The sequence below is a fragment of the Balaenoptera ricei genome, chromosome 6, assembly GCF_028023285.1.
Source record: "Balaenoptera ricei isolate mBalRic1 chromosome 6, mBalRic1.hap2, whole genome shotgun sequence".
Taxonomy (NCBI): domain Eukaryota; kingdom Metazoa; phylum Chordata; class Mammalia; order Artiodactyla; family Balaenopteridae; genus Balaenoptera; species Balaenoptera ricei.
The window spans coordinates 79,689,987-79,710,238 of record NC_082644.1 but is presented as its reverse complement, the minus strand read 5'-3'; the positions used below and the strand labels follow the sequence as shown (position 1 = coordinate 79,710,238).

Here is a 20,252-nt window from a genome sequence, read left to right as displayed (position 1 = left end):
CACTGTTCTTATCTTTGGTGCCTGGAACAGTGCCTGTCATATAATAGACCCTCAATAAATCCTGTCATAAAATGAATTTTGCAAGATTGTTTATATAGTTTCTGTTTTTATGACTATATTGATTTAATTGGTACTATGATATTGTAATTTCCATTTCATTCCAGCCCACCCCTACAATATTCTTAATGTCCGGAATTTGAACATTGTTTCTTCCAATAATAACCCCCCACTTTTTTAGCTTTTAGAAATCCTTGTTTTTGTATTTTGCAAACATTTGTTTTTATTTTCATCTTTTGGTTGTCCATTTTATAGGTATAAGTTTAACCCTTTCATGGAGTATAATACATGCACAGAAAAGAATATAAAACATAAATATAAAAATATAAATATACAGCTCAGTGAAATATCACAAAAGGGACACCCTTTTAACAATTAACCAGGTAGAGAAGTAGAACAAGATGACCGCTTTGTGCCCCTCCCCGTTACCACTCACTCCCTCTCTAACTAAGTAAGGGTAACCAATATTCTGATTTTTATGGCACACACTTTCCTGCTTTTCTTTAAATTTTACCACCCCTATGTGTCCCCTATAACACTAGAGATTGGTTTTTGTCTGTTTTGTATATTATATAGATGGAATCATAGAGTATACACTCTCGTTGTTATCAGATCTCTATATTTATATTAAATGTAGTATCTATTTGCATAGGTCAGTTATCTATCATCTATCCATCTATTATTTATTTATTTTATTTTTTGTGTCCTTTCTTCTTCCACAGACTATTTGAAGTGGCTTACAAAAATGCATGTAAATATAACAAAGCAGAAAAAAGGGTCAGAGTCAGGAAACATACAAATAAATAAATTTGGAGGAGTAAAAGTGGTGTTCTGTTTGAAAGTTTGAATATGAGCTTCCTGGAGTCGATGAAAAAATAGAAATATAATTAATTGTAAAATTCATATTATTACTAAAACAAACACATATACCAGTTCCTTATTAAAAGAATATCGAAGTCTGACATTTTTTCCTTATGTCAGTCTTCTTGAAAAGACACCTAATAGTCATAGGCATCCTCCAACTTTTACATATGTAACAGCATTTTATACAGGAGCTGGGCAGAGTGTATCACACACTTTCTGCTCCTCAGTCAGCGTATGGGGATGGTTTTAATCAGCTTCATCTTGTCTAGTAACCTTATTTCCTGTTCCAAATCTCTTTTCTATACAAGCTGATATTTTTCTCTAAATACAGGATATTAATACTTAAAATCAGTCATATTGGAATCTTTTGTAGTCTTATACTCACTGCTGTAGCTGTATATCAAAATGTTTGCATTATGGGATAATATTATATTCAAATATGGAGATAGAACCTGATTATTATGTATGCTGTTAAAAGATCATTTGTATACTGATCAGAAGTAGGTATCAAGTTGCCAGTGTAGAAATAACCTGCTGTGTTTATCTAATAATCTCCCCTGTCATGCTATCATATGGACCTTGGCAAGAGAGTTATGGATAAATGTCAACAGGTGACCCAGCCATGGCTAATGTGTGTTCAGGCTCCGTAGGGGATTTAGCAAAGTTGACATAATTTGTGTTTTCTTGAATTAATACTTCTAACAATAGCTAGGTCTTGCTGTTGTCTTTTAGTAGGACATACCTCAAACTTAGAAATTTCAGGATACAGATCATTAGCTTCGCTTTCATCTGAAAAGGCATAGATTTACTTATGGAGATTACTTTCTAATTATTTGTGTAAGAAATTATTTGTCTAAGAAAAGAATGTGCTCATTCAGATGAGATCGTAAGTAACCCTGATTTTTGGAAATGTGTCTTTTCATCCCCTTCCCATCTCTGTTTTTGCTGTTGTGGTTCTTGTTTCTTTGGTTTTTTTCTTTTCTTCTGACTTTTCTTTTCATCTCCTCCTCCTCTTCCTACTTTCTCCCTCCTAGTACCTGCTTCTAAGATTTTATTATCATTTTCAAACAAGCTGCAACCTGTTCTATCTAAAAGTCACATTATACAGTCATGGTGGCCTAAAGTTGGTGTTTGGTTATGCCCTGGGTTTGTACCAAAAGAAAAAATTATAGACCTGCCAGACTCCTCAACCTGTATTCTTTTATTTCCTGCAGAAATGTTTACTAGAGGGTAATTGCCAAATTTAAGGTCCATTAAATTGCTGAATCATCGCATTGGGGGTTCGTGTGCCCACATATGTGTGTGTGTGCTTCCCAGAACCAGCTGGCAATGATGAGATTGCAGCCACTGATTACCAGGCAGGTTTCCATCAAAACCACACTTCACCCGGCCTTTCATGTTTATGTGTATAAGGCCTTGACAGAGCCACAACTTGAATAGTGAAACAGATAACAGCAATTGTTCTTAGCTTAGGACGTGGAAAAACTATGCCCCAGGTTTTAAAGAAACAACTCTCTCCTTCTGTTGGTCATTCCATTTGAACTTTAATAAAGAATTGTTGCGTGCTATTTTCGTAGCCTAGATTAACAGCTTCAAAAAGATCCTTTTAAGGAGGTAAAATAGGAAAGGAACAGAGCCAGATTTTTTTCTTTCTTTTTTTTTTTTTTCTCTCTTGCCCAAAGAGTGAATCATCCATCTCCCAAAATGGTTACAAAGTCCGAAAGGAATTAAGCGGCTGTTTTGCTTAGGAAGAGGGATGGACTGTGTTGGGGGAAGGGGAAAGAAATTATTTTTTCTGCAAGATATAAAACCAGAATATTTCCTCAACCTTAGAGTGTTAATTATTTCTTTTGCCATATAAAGATAAATTTTATTCTTAAATTCAGACATTTTAAATTTATAAGATTACTAAGCACTTGAATAATATGCTCCCTTTTTATCACTGTTCAGGCAAAAATATAAGCTAAGTTGTATTTTCTATTTTTTTCTCCTTCCTTCTCCCTTCGCGCCCCTCTCTATTATTCATCCTTTAATTTTTTTTGTTTCAGTATGAAAAAGAAAATGATCCCAGGTGAAACAGGAAAGAGGTTTAAAATCCCTTCTTTTCTGCTAAGAATTTATCATGCAGAATATGCCTTGACTGTGGTGAATGATTTCCCCAAACAACTTCTGACTTCATTAGATCATGTTTAATATTAATGCACTGCAGTTGCTTTTGGCAAGAGGTCCTTCACTTCTCTATTCTTTTGAACAAAGAATATGTGGTTGGTTTTTTTTTCTAATGGAATGAAATGTTTGTTACTATTTTATTATAATTGCTTTCTCTGTTGCTTGTCGTTAATCCCCAGTGGCCTGTGAATAGCTGGGATGCATTTGGGTACATGTATATGGATTTAAGTATTTTTTAGTTCTGCTGAATTTGCTGGAAGTTAAGTCAACTCTTATGCCAAAAATAGGTTTGATTTTGCGAAGAGGTGCCTTTGGCTGCTCCACATCCTGATACTGATATTTAACTAAGTATGTCACTAAATGGGTCTCTAAAGTGAAGTAGAAAAATTTGCTATAGATGAGTCTCTTGGATAAAGTTGGGCCATAGCCTTTCTTCTGCAGTAAAAACAACTCAGTATGGTGACCATTTTTTGAGTTATTTTTTTCCTACTTACATCAGAACATCTCCTTTTTAATTGTCAAGGTAAACCTAATTATAATGTCAGAAGTTTCTTTTCATTGAATTGTTGTGTAGGATTCTGTTTAGTGCAATATCTGTTAGATTAATTTCTGAATACTGCCTTTTTATGTATTTTAAAATTAAGATCCCCAAATTGAAGAAATTGGATTCTTGATTTGACTGTAAGCCAGGCACGTTTTTGTGAAGTTTATTCCTAAATATTTATATTTTGATGCTATTACAGTTTTTTAATTTAAATTTGATTTTCTAATTGTTCATGATTGTTTATAGAAATACAAGGGTTGTATTATTGACCTTATATCCATCAACCTTGCAAAATTTATTTACTATTTTAAGTTTATTTGTATTACTATTACTATTTGTATTACTAATTAATTCATTCATTTGTATTAATGAATAATTCATTTGTATTTTCATTTGTAAGTTCATACACATACCATCTATGAAGAAGTCAGTTTTTATTTCTTCCTTTTCTTTCTTTATACTTTTGCTTCTTTTACCCGTGTTATTTCTCTGGGCTAGGAGTCACACTGAAGTGTTAAATAGAAATAGAAATAGCAGACATCTTTGTCTCATTCCTGATTCGAGGTGGAAGTCTTTCAATATTTCACAGTTAAATATAATGTTTGCTTTCCTTATTTGGATTTTACAAATGCCCTTCATCAAATTAAGGAAATTGTCTTCTATTTCCACTTGGCTGAGATTTTATATGATTAAATCTTGGATTTTATCAAGTAGTTTCATTACTTGACATCTACTGAAGTGGTCATTTGATTTTTCTCTTCTATTAGTATGGTGAATTATATTAATTAACTTTTGAATGTTAACTTGTCCTTTAATTCCTAGGAAATCCCTATTTGGTGACAATACAATATCCTATTATATATTGCTAATTTGATTTGGGACTAACTTTAAAAAACTTTTTTGCAACTACGTTTATGAGAGAGACCTGCCTCTACTTCTTTCTTGTAATGTTTCTGTTGAGTGTTGGTATGAAGATTATGCTGGATTCAGAAAATAAGTTGGGAAGTGTTTTCTCTTTCTAATCTTTGGAAGAATTTGTGTAAAATTAGTATTTTTTAAATGTGTGGAACTATGGCTATTAAACTATGGATTCATTTTAAAATAAATACAAAACCATCCAGATTTTAAATTTCTTTTCCTGCCAGCTTTGGCAAGTTGAGTTTTTCCAGAAATGTCCATTTCCTCTAAAATTTAAAATCTATTAACGTTGTACTTATCTTTTAATGTCATTAGAATCTGTAGTATGTCACGCTTCATTCCTAATACTGGAAAATTATACCTTCTCCCATTCTTCTCTCTCTTTTTTTCTTGAACACTTTTTAAAAAACTGTTAGTCTTTTCAAAGCATCAATTTGTTGTTTTATTTTCTGTATACGTTTCTTTCCTGTGTCTTTAAGTTTTGCTCTTACCTTTATTATATCCTTCCTTATACATTTTTTTAGTTGAATTTGTCAGTTTTTTTTAACATCTTATGCTTTTGAGGATATAAAACTTCCTCAGAGCATAACTTTAGTTGCATCTTACAAATCTAAATGTCATATTTTCATTATCATTCAATTAAAATATATTGTAACTTATGCTGTAATTTCTTCTTTTACCATGAGTTATTCAGAAGTGCACTGTTTATTTTTCAAACATTTGGAAATTTTCTAGTTTTGTTTTATTACTGATTTTTAGACTATTTTCCTGATGGCCATAGAATATAACTATGTGATTTTAATCCTTTGAAATTTGTTAAGGCTTGATTTTTTTGTCTCAACAGGTAGTTAATTTTGGTTAATGTCTCATTTGTATTAGAAAAGAAAGTATAGTCTGCCATTGTTGATAACAATGTTCAATTTATGTTAATTAGGTCAACTTTGTTACTCACGTTGCTCAAATATTCTACATATTTACAGATTTTTTTTCCTGCTGGTTCTTAGAGTTGCTGAGAGGTGTGTGTGCAAAATTTCCCACTGAGACTGTGTTTTTATCTCATTCTTCATCCAGTTTTGCCAATTTTTGTTTTACATATTTAGAAGCTATTAGGTAATGTTATTAGCTCATATAAATTTAGGATTGATGTATCTACCTGATGGTTGAAGCTTTAATAATAAATACATATTTGTCTTAATTTCAAGTAATTCTTCTTGTCGGAGTCTACTTTATCTAATAATAGTATATTATATCAATGTCACATCTTTTTCTATTCTTTTACTTTGTTTTTCAATATCATTATATCTAAGGTGTGCTCTTGTAAACAGTATATTGCTATTGTAGTTTTTAAAATTCAGGTTCATAATTTTTGTCTTTTAATGGAAGTACTTTGTCTGTTTACTTGTTTGTTGTTGGTAAAAAACACATAACATTAGATTTACCATCTTAAACATTCTTAAGTGTACGGTTCAGTAGCGTTAAGCATATTCACATTATTGTGCAACAGATCTCTAGAACTTTTTCATCTTGCAACACTGAAACTCTATACCCACTGAACACTAATTGTCTCTTTACATTAATATAATTACTCTAACATTTGGGTTTAATTTGTCATTTTGCTATTTGTTTTCTATTTATCTCACATTTTCCCCTTTTCCTCTCATTTCTTTACTGCTATTACACTAAATAAGGATTTTTACTATTACATTTCCTTCCATTAGCTTATTAGTTATGAATTCTTTTTTAGAAAATTATTTTAGCGTTATAATAAAGATTACAAAATACCATTAAAATCTCTTGTAAATCGATATTTTTGCCACTTGTCTGATCATCCAAGAGCCTTAGAGCAATTTATCTCTACTTAGTTCATTCTGCAATTTGTTATTATTGAAATGTATTTTATTTTATTTTATTTATTTATTTTTTTTTAATTTTATTTATTTATTTATGGCTGTGTTGGGTCCTCGTTTCTGTGTGAGGGCTTTCTCTAGTTGTGGCAAGCGGGGGCCACTCTTCATCGCGGTGCGCGGGCCTCTCACCACCGCAGCCTCACTTGTTGCGGAGCACAGGCTCCAGACGCGCAGGCTCAGTAGCTGTGGCTTACGGGCCCAGCTGCTCTGCGGCATGTGGGATCTTCCCAGACCAGGGCTCGAACCCATGTCCCCTGCATTGGCAGGCAGACTCTCAACCACTGCGCCACCAGGGAAGCCCTATTTTATTTTTTTACTAAGATTTTCTTTATTTTTTTTGAAATGTATTTTAATTACACATATATTTTAAACTCCATATTATAAATGTTTTATACAGTGAATATTGATTTATTCTTACCCACATATTTATATTCTCCAGTGTTCTTTCCTTCCTGCATTTCTTTGCTTCCATCTATAATAATTTCCCTCTGCCTTTACTGTTTTGTTAGTGTGGGTTCTTCTTGTGACAAATTCTTCCAGTTTATATTTCTGAAAATGTCTTTATTTTGCCTTCATTGTTTTCTTATATTTCAGTATAGAATTCAACATCAGCAATTATTTTGTATCAGCACTTTGAAGCTGTAATTCCAATGTCTTCTGATTTTCATCATTTTAGATGAAATTAGCTCTCAGTTTTATTGTAGTTCCTTTGACAGTAATATATTTCTTTTTCTCTGATTTAAAACTTTTTCCCTCTGTAGTTTTTAGCTGTTTCACTGTCATGTGCCTAGCGGTGTTTTTCTTTGTATTTATCCTGATTTGGGTTCATAATTTATCTCGAGTATTACAGTAGTATCTTTCATTAATTTTGAAAAATGATTGACCACTGTTTTTCAAATATTGTTTCAGCCCATTTTTCTCTCTCCTTTCCAAGGGGAATTCCTATTACATATACCTTAGACCTTTTTTCTATGTCACCTATGTTTCTTATGCTCATCTCTATATTTTTATCCATTTTTCTCTCCGTGCGTCAGTGTGGATATTTTCTTCTAAGATATTTTTCAATTCGTTAACTTTTTCCTTGCTATAATCTGTTGTTTACAGATATTTTTGTTCAGTTATTAAATTTATAGCTTTAAAATTTCTTTTGCACATTTTATTTATAGATTCTAATTCTCTCCTATAATTCTCCAGCTAATTTTTTATTCCCCCGATTCTGTTTCCATTCTTTTTCTCAAGAGTTTTTTCCTCTGGAGTTTCCATTCATTTGTTTATATTTCCTTTATGCTTGGTAATTTTTTACTGAATGCTGAATATGTATATGCAAAATGTAGAGATGATGCTATAGATGATGAAATTCCTTTGCTATGGAGAGGATTTACTTTTGCACCTCTAAGGCAGTTAGAAGAGTGTCAGATAAACTTAATCTATTCTGTGTTTGAGCTGATTCAAATCAGGATTTCAGGCTTCACGAAGACTGGTCTATTTTTGCTTCACCCTTTTCTTACAGGCAGGACTCAGCAAACTTTTTCTGTGTCGGATTAGATAGTAAATATTTTAGATTTTGCAGGTCTGTGGTCTCTGTTACAACTATGCAACCCTGTCATTAAAGCACAAAAACATCCATGAAAAATATGTAAATTAATGGGTGTGGTTGTGTTCCAATAAAACTTTATTTATAAAAACAGGCAGTAAGTCATATTTGCCCTGCAGACCGTATTTTTCCAATCTTTATGCCAGGATGTGGGGACATTCTCTCCAGGGATCTCATCTCAAAACCTGGGATATTTAAGATTCCTCTGTGGAGAGCTCTAAGCTCCAATTTTTGTCTCCCTACTCCTGTGAAACTGCTGTTAGATCTGCTAATCTTCTCAGCTGATTGGCTACAATATGAATTAGCAAACACTCAGAGGGGAAAAGCAACATCAAATGTTGGGTTTACCTCTTTGCACTTACTTTCTCTCCAGGATTGTAGCTTCTAAGATAGTCACCTGGGTAACTCTCTGATGCCTTCACAGATTTTTCCCAAAAAATTTATCTAGATTTTCTCCTTGTTCTTGGAACAAGTAATCTGGCAAATGTATGAAGATCTTTTCTGAAATTTAGATTCACCATTGCCTTAACAAAGAGTGTAAAAATCATCCTTATATTTCAGGTTTTATGTCAGAATTGTCAGACCAAAGGGTATATTCAGAATCCAGTTGGCTACTCCCCGCCCCATCTTTAAATGATAATTTGCCTTGAATCTGTTCAATTCCCTTCATACTGATTGCTCCTTCTTTGGTTCTCATCTAAAACAGCCTTCTGATTCTCCCAGTATGCCTTGTCTGATTCATTTCCTCATGGTAGCCAGAGTGAGTCTTATAAAATATAAATTCGAGCATGTTGCCTCTCCCTGCTTAAAATCCTAGTTACTCTCCATTTCCCTTAGAATATGAAAGACAAATTTTAAGATAGCTTGAAAGGCCCTTCAGAACCTGAGCCCTGTTTACCTCTCCAACCTGATTTTTCAAAAAATTTTCTTTAAGACTGTACTCTCTAGTTCTAATTAATTTCTTTCCATTTCTTGAACTGGCCAAATCCTCTCCCACCTCAGTGCCTTTGCATATGATCTACCTGGGTCATGATGTCCCTTTTACCTTGCCTTTGCCTTAAGTTCCTAGTTATCATTCAAATCTCAGCTTAGCTTCTTAACTCATTCTCTAGGAAACCTTTTCTGACTCCTAAATTCTTGCCTAGATTCAGAGTACTGTGTATTTCCTCAGCAATATTTCTTATCCCCCTTATACTGAAAATTTATGTGTTTACTTCTTTGTATCTCCTAAACTACTATAAGCTTCAAGGGGCAAGGCTAGCTCCAGTCCAGTCATGAATCATTAGCATCTAGCACAGTGCCTGGCTTATAATAGGTGTTCAGTAGTTCTTTGCTAAAGGAATGAATGAATGAATGAAATATTTTAAATGTGTTTGGCAGTATTTATTTTTCATTATGATGTTTACATTTATTGATTTTTAGTATATAACCTTATAAGCTGGGAAAGCAGTATTATTTCTATTTTTAAAATAGGCAAATAGGAACAGAGAGGCTAGATGACTTGCTTGGGATTTTTCAGGATTTTTAATGGTGAACGTGTGTCTATTCTCTAGGTTCTATAGATCTCCAGGTAGATGGCAAGATTATGTACCATAGTTTTCCCTCACTCATTACTTCATTTCTCCTTTTACATTCTTACCACTTTCTTTATTTTCCTTCCCCCTATATTATCATTTAGGCCACACTGAAAGCTAGAGAGATGGTGACAGCCTGATTAATCAGTAAGTTTGAGGATTTTTAGAGAGTTTAATCATTCATCATTAAGCAAAACTTCCATTTCCCCCATGACTCTGTGTTAGTCTGGCCTCAGGATGCAGGGGAAGGAGATGTGACAGGTGGTAACTCCTCCCTTTCAAGGTGAGATTATGCATAGAAATTCCAGGAGTTTGTGAGAGGTCAGTCATTTGTATTATCAAATCACTTTGTAATCGAAACCCGTGATTTAGAGCCAGTTTATGAATCCTTATAATTAGATATTAGTAAATAACTTCAAAACTCTGTGGTACCTGGAAGATTGGGAGTGGATTTGAGGTTCACTACCTTATCAGATTCCTTTGGTGCTGACATTGAGGCTATGAAATCATTTAATTTTTTTTTAACATCTTTATTGGAGTAGAATTGCTTTACAATGGTGTGTCAGTTTCTGCTTTATAACAAAGTGAATCAGCTATACATATACATATATCCCCATATCTCCTCCCTCTTGCGTCTCCCTCCCACCCGCCCTATCCCACCCCTCTAGGTGTTCACAAAGCACCAAGCTGATCTCCCTTCATTTAGTTTTTAAAAGGAGGAAGTTCTTATGTGAAATCAGCAATATGATGAGTGGAAACAATCTTCTCTGTGATCTCTTAAAGAGATTATTAAAGGGAAATATTAAATCATATTTAATATCCTTAAATAGTTCATCATTAACTTCCATTCTCAAATCATTTAAAACCAATGTTTATCACTCTTGTGTATCTGTGTGGGGTGGGGGAAAGAGACAGATTTTGTTCCTTTATGTATAACTCTGCCATAAAGTGTGCTATAGTCAGTTCAGTTGTTGGGATTAATACTCAGAGAACAATGAGGCAGGACAGACAGTATCTGAAGGGTTTTCTAAAAACTGTCTCTTGAATGTTACACAATGAGACCCAGGCAAGAATCTAGAATCTGGAAGTAGAAGCAGAGATTGAGAGACCAGAAGACATTTATTTTTCTGGGCCCCATCCTGGCTTGACTGGAAAGTTTAAAGGCGATTTTATTCATGCCTTTCAGGTAGCATCCTTTTCAAGTGGATGACCATGGAACCCAAGAAGATCTCAGAGAAGCAGGAGGAAATTCTTTCTATCCTGGAAGAAAAATTTCCTCGCTTACCTCCAAGAGATGACATTATCAGCGTCCTGCAGGAGACCCAGTTCAGTGCTCAGGGTGAGTGACTCTGTCCCCCAGCTCTGTCTCAGCTGCTGAGGAGGGATGGTTTGTGATGTGGAGTGTTACTGGGCCCCGGGAGGTGAATTTGAGTGTGCCTTTACGTTCTTCCCTGTTGTTGGAGCTTGTGGAAGATTTTCAGGCATACCGCGTTGACTCATCTGGAAGCAGACAGTCTGTACTGCAGGCTTTCCTCTGAGACCTTCGTGTCTGGATGTGTGGTTAATCCATGCAGCTAATGGGCACCCCAGATGCATCATTACATGAAATCCCTGTGCTGAGAGGGTTCTATTTTGAGAATGTGGCAGGAGCAATGTCAAGCACAATGGGATTTCATCAATCAATTAATTTTAGAAAAAAATAAGAGAAAAGACTCTTAAGCAGATAAAAGTGTTCTGTAAGTCTAGGCTTTGTCAAGAGAGTGGATTTCCTGGATCAATTGTTTAATAATAATAATAATAATAGCTATAGTTCATTAAGTGCCTAATATGTACAAGGTTCTGATGGTGTAACTTTGCATGAATTAGAGTCCTTGCGACAACCCTGTCAGGTGGAATTATTTATTATCCCTGATTTCCAGATAAGAACACTGAAGCACAGAAAGGCATCTTTCCTTTCCCATCATCACACACATAGCTAGGAAGTGGCCAGGCCAGGATTTAAACCCAGACAGTCTATCTTTAAGGTGCATAGCTTTCTCCCTTAGTTCGGGATCCCTCGGGGCAGAGCCTGAGGCAAAGCAATTTATTTGGGAGGTGATCCCGGAAAACACTGATAGGGCACGGAGCGCTTTAACAAGCAAGTTAGCTTTGTGGGAAACCAGGCCTTCATCCCGCTAGGGAACTCTGGAAAGAGTGTAAAATTGCATCGCAGAGTTTTCCTACCCGAGGTGTGCAGTGGCATGTTGTAACTTGTTTATCAGAGCTCCGAGAGCTGATTGTTAAATTTTCAGGAATTTTGTGAGTGGGTTGATGTTGGGTTGGCAGGTCGAAATCAGCCATGGTAGAAGTATTGACAACACAGAAATGAATGCTACAACTCAGGTTTTGTTACGAGCATACCACTGGAATGTTGAGGTCTACTTAGTCCCAGGGACTGTTAATTCCCCCAGGGTGGGCTCTGGCAGCCAGACAAAGCCCTCAGGAAAAGAGATGCAGGTGCTAGTGGTTGAGGGCGCTGCACTGGGAAAGTCTGAGGAAATGTGGACGGGGCACTGACGCACCTGCCACACCTTCTGTTACATATGCTCTTGTGCATGTGCATGTGATGTACGTGGATGTATAGCTGTATGATGGTATGCATTTTGTCATTCATTTTCAAAATTAGACCAAACTTTTAATGTCACTATATATTCTATAAATCATTTTACGCTGTAGTATGATAGATTGAAGCCTTCCAGTCTTGAAGTCGAAGAAAAGTATTTAGTACATATCTGTTTCCCCATACTGCTGTGATTGATAGTGTTCTAAGTTGGAAGGGCAAGTAGTTGACTCTGCTGTCTTAATATGCATCTGGGTAGGAGATACGTGCTTTACTGGCCTTTATTTTAAGTCTTCTTCTCAAGAGTTTAGGCCTAATCTGATATAATAACCTAGGGTGAGAATTCATTGTTAAGCCAGAGCCTTTCCTGTTTTTTTTTTTTTTTTTTTTTTTTTTTTTTTTTTTTTTTTTTTTTTTTTTTTAAAATACTTTATTTATTTATTTATTTATTTATTTATGGCTGTGTTGGGTCTCTTAGTTTTCGTGTGAGGGCTTTCTCTAGTTGCGGCAAGTGGGGGCCACTCTTCATCGCGGTGCGGAGGCCGCTCTTCATCGCGGTGCGCGGGCCTTTCACTATCGCGGCCCCTCCCGTTGCGGGGCACAGGCTCCAGACGCGCAGGCTCAGTAGTTGTGGCTCACGGGCCCAGTTGCTCCGTGGCATGTGGGATCTTCCCAGACCAGGGCTCGAACCCGTGTCCCCTGCATTAGCAGGCAGATTCTCAACCACTGCGCCACCAGGGAAGCCCGAGCCTTTCCTGTTTTTCCGTGATAAATTTTATTGAAGCACATTGGTCAGCTAAAACTATGCAGTTCTGGATAATTTATCCCTTCTGGATTATTCCTCCCATCATTTAAGAAATCCGGTATCTCCTATTGCCAGAGTCTATTACAAGGGTGACCAACTTAATTATGATAGTTTTATGGGTCATATTTATAAAGTGCATTTTGAGTAAAATTACAGTTGAAAACATGGAGGCTCACCTTAATGCATCCTGAAAGCAAATTGTGGCCTTCTTAGGTATTATTTGGTTATTTGCTTGTTTATGCTAGTTTTTTTTTACCTCCTCCCCTTCCCTTCTCTGCTTTTGTCTGCTATGGGCTTCCAGAGTCTGACCTCTGAGTATTTGATCTTCTGGGCTCCCCTGAAGATTACTGGTTTCTGGTTGGATTTGGTCCATGGGAAGAGTTAGAAACATATGGGGCGTGGGAGTCAAAGGAAGGAGAAGAGGCTGTAATATTTCTTCCCTGCTCCCTTCCTGTTTGGTGCTAAGTTTCTGGCAGCCCCTCTTATACTGTTCCAGATCCCTGTTTCCCTCCTTTGAACCTCTGCTAGTCTCCGGATGCCTCACTATCTTTTATTAGTTTTCTCAGTCCCACCCACATCTCTGTAAGAGTCCTGCCATTAAAGAATCTTCTTTTGCATCCTGAGGGGTGAATGCTATTTCCTGCTGGGATCCTAACTGATGCAAACATTGTCAGTAATGTGATTTTTGCCTTATATGTGTGTTTATTATGGTTAAAAGAAATATGAGAGGGGAAATACTGAAATTAAAAGGGTGACTTCTTTAGATAATCTCTTGATATTACCAAAAATGTTCCCCAAGTATAACATATTGTTTTTTTCTCTTATCTACAGGTTTAAGTATTGAACAGACAATGCTGAAGAATCTGAAGGAACTTTCAGATGGAGAAATAAAAGTGGCCATTAGTAGCGTGAACATGACCCTGGAGGTAAGGGTGGGAAAGCTTTTTCGGCAATGACAGATTTCACACAGTTGCATTCTGAGAAAATGGAATACGATTCTCTCTATTGCATAAGTTAGTGTTAGTCTTTTGCTGTGATATATTTGCTTCTTTGTGATATATTTGACTAGGAATACGGGTTATTATTTTGGGTGAAAACACTATGCTAAACCAATGAAAAATGCCAAACCTGGATTCCCAAGATAAGTGTCATTTCGTTCATCTCAGTAAAACAAAACCTAAAACGTAATCACATATGTATACATGTATGTGTATGTATATGTATATCCTGTTTAATAACAATGATTTTACATGTGATTAGATTCACTTCCTTTTTCTGTGCACTACCCTGCATTGTCCATAGATCTGTTCTAAGAAACCAAGTTGTCCTTTGGCTTTTGTAAGCAATTTGGATCCATGTCATTTTGATGATCAATGGTGACGACTCAAGTATTAATAAGACCCTCCTTCCAATCTGTTAAATGAATGATTCAAAGTGAATGCAGCTCTTGACTTTGTATGTTTCCTTGGTAAATTGTCTTTTGTCTACTTTGGGGCTTTTCAGTGACTTAAATGTTAATCTTAATTAACCTAACTAATGGGAATTATATTTTACAGAGGCACATTTATGCCGTGCAGGAGTCTGAGACTTTTTTACTGTTATGTTACCTTGATCAAGCGATCCACCTTTGATTGAGGCACTGAACTCTCAAGTCAAGTTTATGGAGATAAAAATTGCTTTATAGGCCTTTTGTCTTTTAGATTTTAGAACTGTATGTTGCTATTCTTTTTATTTTTCTTGTGGTAATGGTGACTGTATCACTGTGTATATTTCTAGGGTATAGCAGGCACGCATAGGGGTATCCATGCCTCGGAAAACCCAAGAGCAAACCAGGTGCCTTTTTCTGTGATTTCTTTGTAAAGTTGTTCCTAGGTGTTTTGATATCGTAGTTCGGCTTGTACGTCCCTCTGAGTACCAAGAGGCAGAGTGTTGTCGCTAAAGATACTCACACTTGGTGGTGATATAGTGCCTCATAGTTTACAGACCACGTTCTCATTGCATATAGAAACTCAACTGTTTCTGTGGCCTTTTGAATTGATAAATGTTCCATGTAATTAGACGATGATGTGACTCAATACAAGAAATACATGCAATTTGGGATGTAGTAAGTAGATAATCACCTTCAATTAGAAATCTGCTTTGTTTCTAGAAATCCAAGGAAGACATGGATCTTGCAAGGGTCAGTAGCTTTGAGAATCATTTGTACCAGTTCAGGCCTTAGGGTTTTCTTTCTCTTTTCCCCCTCCCGTCTCCCTTCATTTAATGGCATCTTATTAGGTTTTAAATGCCTTGTTTGGAATTCCTTTCTAAATTAACATAGAGCATCTTGTAATTGCTTAGGGAACTGTCTGTAGTTAGCAAATTATTTTAAGGCTATTATTATTATTATAGACTTACTGTAGCTTTAATGTACCTTCATTTATATTATAGGGGTATACAAATGGCTCTGTCAGATATGTTAAACTGTAAATGTTTATCAAGCTGAATAAGTGATAAAAAATCATCTTAATTTTGACAGTAATTTACATAGAGGGCCAGTAATTAATCAGGCGGCTAAGTACATCTCTGGAAGAGCTATATGATCTTCTGGGAGGAGGGAGAAGGACATTTATACATATAAAGAAAGGTACACAGATTAAACTCTAATCAGCTGAATGAGAGCTTTTCACTTGTGCATAACAAGGATATTAAAGATAACTGAGAAATGGAGAAGGAACTCCTTAATAACATTGTATATTTTCTTTGAGAGAGAAAATGTACACTATTTATTTTATCTTTTAGTTGGAAAAATCCCCAAGTTAAGGGCAGAGTTTGGTTTTCTCCATAGATCATCCTATGATACAGTGGCGTTTTTACAATCTCCATCTATATTTGATTATATTTCAATATTCCTTTCCCATTCCCATTTAAAAATAATGACAGAATTCCCCCTGTCTTATTTTGTGTGTTTTGGAACAGCTGTCTAATAGCCCTTTAAATCTAGATATATTTCAAGAAAGAAATTTTCTTAGTTCCTATGACTTTCTAAATCTCACTTGTCCTTCAAAGCATGGTCAAGACCTAGCTACTTCATGATGACTTGTAGAAATTCTCCATTTTCTATTACCACTTGCAAAATTGACCAACTTAGGCTTAAATATATACTATATCTTCCATTAATTTTGAACTTGTTTCAAATATTTAATCATGGTTAGACAATATTTTAAGTTAATTGGGGATAAAGATGGTATTGTTGACTTCTATCTCCCTTTGATTTCCTGGCACAGTGCTGGGGACATAGTAGGTACTTGGTTAATACAAATACACGTTGGTGTCTGCCATTTGTTCCTTTGATATCTGATTTTCATTTTCTGTTAAATTTAAGTAAGTCAGCTAGGAAAGCAAAGCCATCTAGCTATGCATCCAAGTCAACTTACTTTGTTTCCTTCCAATCGGTTTCAACTGTAGCTGAAGGCTGAGATCAGATAGATAAAATATGGCCCACATACTTATCAGTACAACTGCTTATCCAGCAGTCCAAAATTCGAATGGGTTACTTGTCACTGGAAGGAATCAACTGGAAGTTCTGCGTGATGTCAGGGCAATGGGAGAGAGGATTCCTTACATTTTCAATGGCCCTTTGCAACTCCACAGTTGTATGTGTCATGGCTTTTATTTACCTAATGACCCAGTTAATTTTCTTGGGTGGAAATATTGAGAAAATAAGAAGAATTTGTCTCCTTGCAACATATATAGAATGTCCTTCGGAGGGAAGCACTGGTTTGGGTGGTAGAAACCACTGCCTTTGACAGATGGGTTCACTCCGGCCCTCTACGTTATAAAGAGAAAGCTACTAAACCATTTGTCTCTCCTTTTTATTGTAGTATATCTCACAAATGATAGTTGTTCTAATTAAGGTTATATGGGTTATTGAAAATCTACCATCGAAAATAAATACAGTAGTACTGAGTTTCAGTGCTTTGTTCAATATGTGAGGTCAGAATGAGTGTGACCTTGAAAAGCAGTAGATAAAAAAATGGCCATATCAGAAGCATGGCCAGAGGGCTAGTTCTTGCAGAGAGGACTTGGAAGCTAGGACCATGGAAAAGATAACTGCAGTCCCATTTCACAGGGCCTCCAGTTCATTCTGAGTCTGGATATAGCACACATCCTGTGGGGCATACACACCACATATAGGAATCCACTTCTTTCATTATGGTTGTACCTGATCCTTTGTGCCCTTTTCATTGTTTGCCAATTTGATTATCAGGAAAGAGACACAGGTGGTTTTGATTTTGTTCTAATTCTGCATTTTAGTGGAGGAACCAGTAGAGAGAAACGAAGGTTGCCAAAAACCAAATCTATGTTAAAAACTTTAAATAGTAAAGCCTTAGGGAAAAAAAAGAAGAGAATTTATGGATATTAAAGTACATGCTTAACTGGAACAAATTTTGCCTTTATGCTCCATTCGCTCCAGCAGAATGGAGCGATTATACATCCTGGGCCTACTTTACTCGTAGTAAAGCAATAGGTCTAGATGTTAAGGGAAAGGGACAAATCTTTCCATTCCAATAAGGTGCCAATGAAGCAAATGAGATTGCTCATGGCAATACCACGTGAATAGTTCCCTTGCCAACACCAAGTTTATTACGTCTCCTTTAAGCATTTCCCCAAAGGCTGTAAGTCATTAGCATCTTTCTTCAGGAAGAATAATAACCAGGCACTGACTTGATCACTTTTGTTATGACCAATCATGTTATGATTTATTCCCACCTATATACTGTGTCAGTTTGCTGCCATAACGAAGCACCACACACTGTGTGGCTTAAACAACATACCTGTATTGTGTCACAGTCTGGAGGCTGGAAGTCCAAGATCTGGTATTGGCAGGACAGGTTCCTTCTGAAAGCTGAGAGAGAATCTGTTCCATGCCTCTCTCCTAGCTTCCGGTGGTTTGCAGGCAATCTTTGGCATTCCTTGGCTTATAGAAGTACCACCTTGGTCTCTGCCTTTGTTTTCACATTATCTTCCCCCTATGCATGTCTCCAAATTTTTCCTTTTCATATGGTCATTAGTCATATTGGATTAAGGCCCACCCTGATGACCTTATCTTAACTATTATATCTGCAGTGACTCTATTTCCAAATAAAGTCACATTCTGAGGTGCTGGAGGTTAGGACTTCAACATATAATAAGACTGTATGAATGAACCTATTGCCTGCTAAGTACATTTCATCTGTCGCTCCCACATGTTTTTATTTTAAATCAATTTCCTTCAAATGAGGAAAAGTGGGGATTTCCAACTCTTGAAATTTTGTCTCCTTTATTCAGAGCTGGAGTCTGAGGAAATAGCTCCAGCCTGTTTTCTCTCTGGGGCCCCCTCCTGACCAGACACTATGCTATTTGAAACCTGGAATAGAACACATGGGATGCCCTGCACAGCGATTACCAGCCAAGCTGCACCTTGGAACACTGAGGAGGGAAAAACTCCTTTTCCCTCCTACCAGCCTTTTCCCTTAGCATTCAGAGCACGGACCAGAATGGATTCCCAAGATCACTGTTAAACTCCTCCCTAACGAAAGTGAACATTTTTACGCAGGTGGCAGTGAAGCATCTTTGAACCATTGTAACAGGTGATTTAAGACTCAGCGAACCAGTATGAAACCTGGTTTACCAAATTTAAGCGTGAAACATGATTTTTCATTGTCTGAGCTTCGAGTTTTTTGGAGTTCAGGATGAAAATACCTCCAGAGTATTTACCTACCTTATTTTGTCGTAAAATGCATAGTAATATTTGAGGAAGTATATATTATTTTTGATTAGCATATTCTTCAAAATGCCTAACGCTTATGCTGGAGGTGATTTTTCAAAGCTGTTTGGCTAACCCAATGGAAATATGTGTAACCACTGCCTCTGTTTCCTTTTGGGTCCAGGGCTGCCAACTCCTCCTTGCTAAGACGGAGTTAACATCTGATGACAAGTGCTCACTGTGTATCAGGCAGCAGAGTAAGAATTTGCAAGCATTGTCTTCTTTAATCTTCCCAGCAACCCCCTAAGGTAGAGATGTTATGAGTATCCCTGTATTAGTTAAGGTAACTCTAACAGCAGCAACAGGTAAACTCCAAATCTCAAAGACTCAACACTTAACTTATGCATTTTTTGCTCAGGCAAGGCAGCAAAATCCAATTTAGTGTTCCTGGTTGTGTGGCCAGGGGTGATTCAGAGACCATCTTTAACGTGTGGCTCCCAAGATTGCCTGAGGCATCTCCATCCATCCTGTCTCTCAAGATGGAGAAGAGCTTGGAGGGCCAAAGGTGGGAGGCTTTATGGATCTTTTCAGAGCGTAGCATCTGTCACTTCTGCTCACGTTTCATTGGCCCAGTCACATGGTTGCATCTGACTGCAGGGAGGCTGAGAAATGCAGTCTAATTGTATGTCCAAGAAGAAGAACCAGTTTGAAGAATAATTAGCCAGTCTCTGCCACAATCTCCCTCTTGGTGGTGAGGAAATTGGAATCTAAAAAGGTTAAATCATTTGTCTAATACAGAGCTGGGACCAAAATCTGGGTCTGTTCTGCCCAAGCACTGTGTTTACTACTTGGGATATGATGCCCGCTCGGGGGTTTGCTAGTAAATCATCAGTTGTCAATCATTGCCGCGAACTCCAGGTGTTGGACAGCCTTGACAGACATCCTTAAGCAATCCTTGGTTGGAACTCTTGTTTTCCCTACTCTTGGTACCAAGCCACTTCTTGTTTATGTTCATATCTTTGCTTCTTTTAAAAATCATTTTAATTTTTGATCTGTAAACATCATCTAAGTATTCATAGTAAATGTAATTATCAGCCCCTCATATAGAGGGGATTTGGAAAAATAAGTCAAGTAGATAAAAATAATAAGAAAAAAGATTATGAGGTGAGGGATAGGACATACCATGTAGGAAGGAAGGAATTCTGATTTTTTTTCTCTGCCTGCCTCTAGAATTCAAGGACATGGGTATTCTGGTTTACCTTGTTGTAATGTAATTTTTCAAATCTGTGTTCAAAATAGCAGCCCAAATCAGTGAAAAATTTTAATGGTAGAGATTTTTTATGGAAAGGAAACAGTATTACTTTGAGCACTATGGTAATTCCTAATAACGAAATTCTGAGTAGTTGAGGTGTTAGGAGTTCTCAATTCATACCTGGCTGAAGAGTCCAAAGGGGCTTAAAGCAAATGACAAACATGGTTAGGTGACTTTCATT

General features: G+C 36.4%; 1 protein-coding gene across 4 annotated transcripts in view; it reads left to right on the top strand.

Moving 5' to 3' along the window:
* Window positions 1-20,252, top strand: part of PRUNE2 (prune homolog 2 with BCH domain) — a 259,194-nt gene that overhangs the window by 59,068 nt on the left and 179,874 nt on the right. For all 4 annotated transcript variants that reach the window (XM_059924952.1, XM_059924949.1, XM_059924950.1 and 1 more), the window contains exons 5-6: window positions 10,814-10,966; window positions 13,863-13,957. In XM_059924952.1, the coding sequence (XP_059780935.1) occupies window positions 10,814-10,966; window positions 13,863-13,957 (248 nt within the window). The remainder of the gene's footprint in view (window positions 1-10,813; window positions 10,967-13,862; window positions 13,958-20,252) is intronic.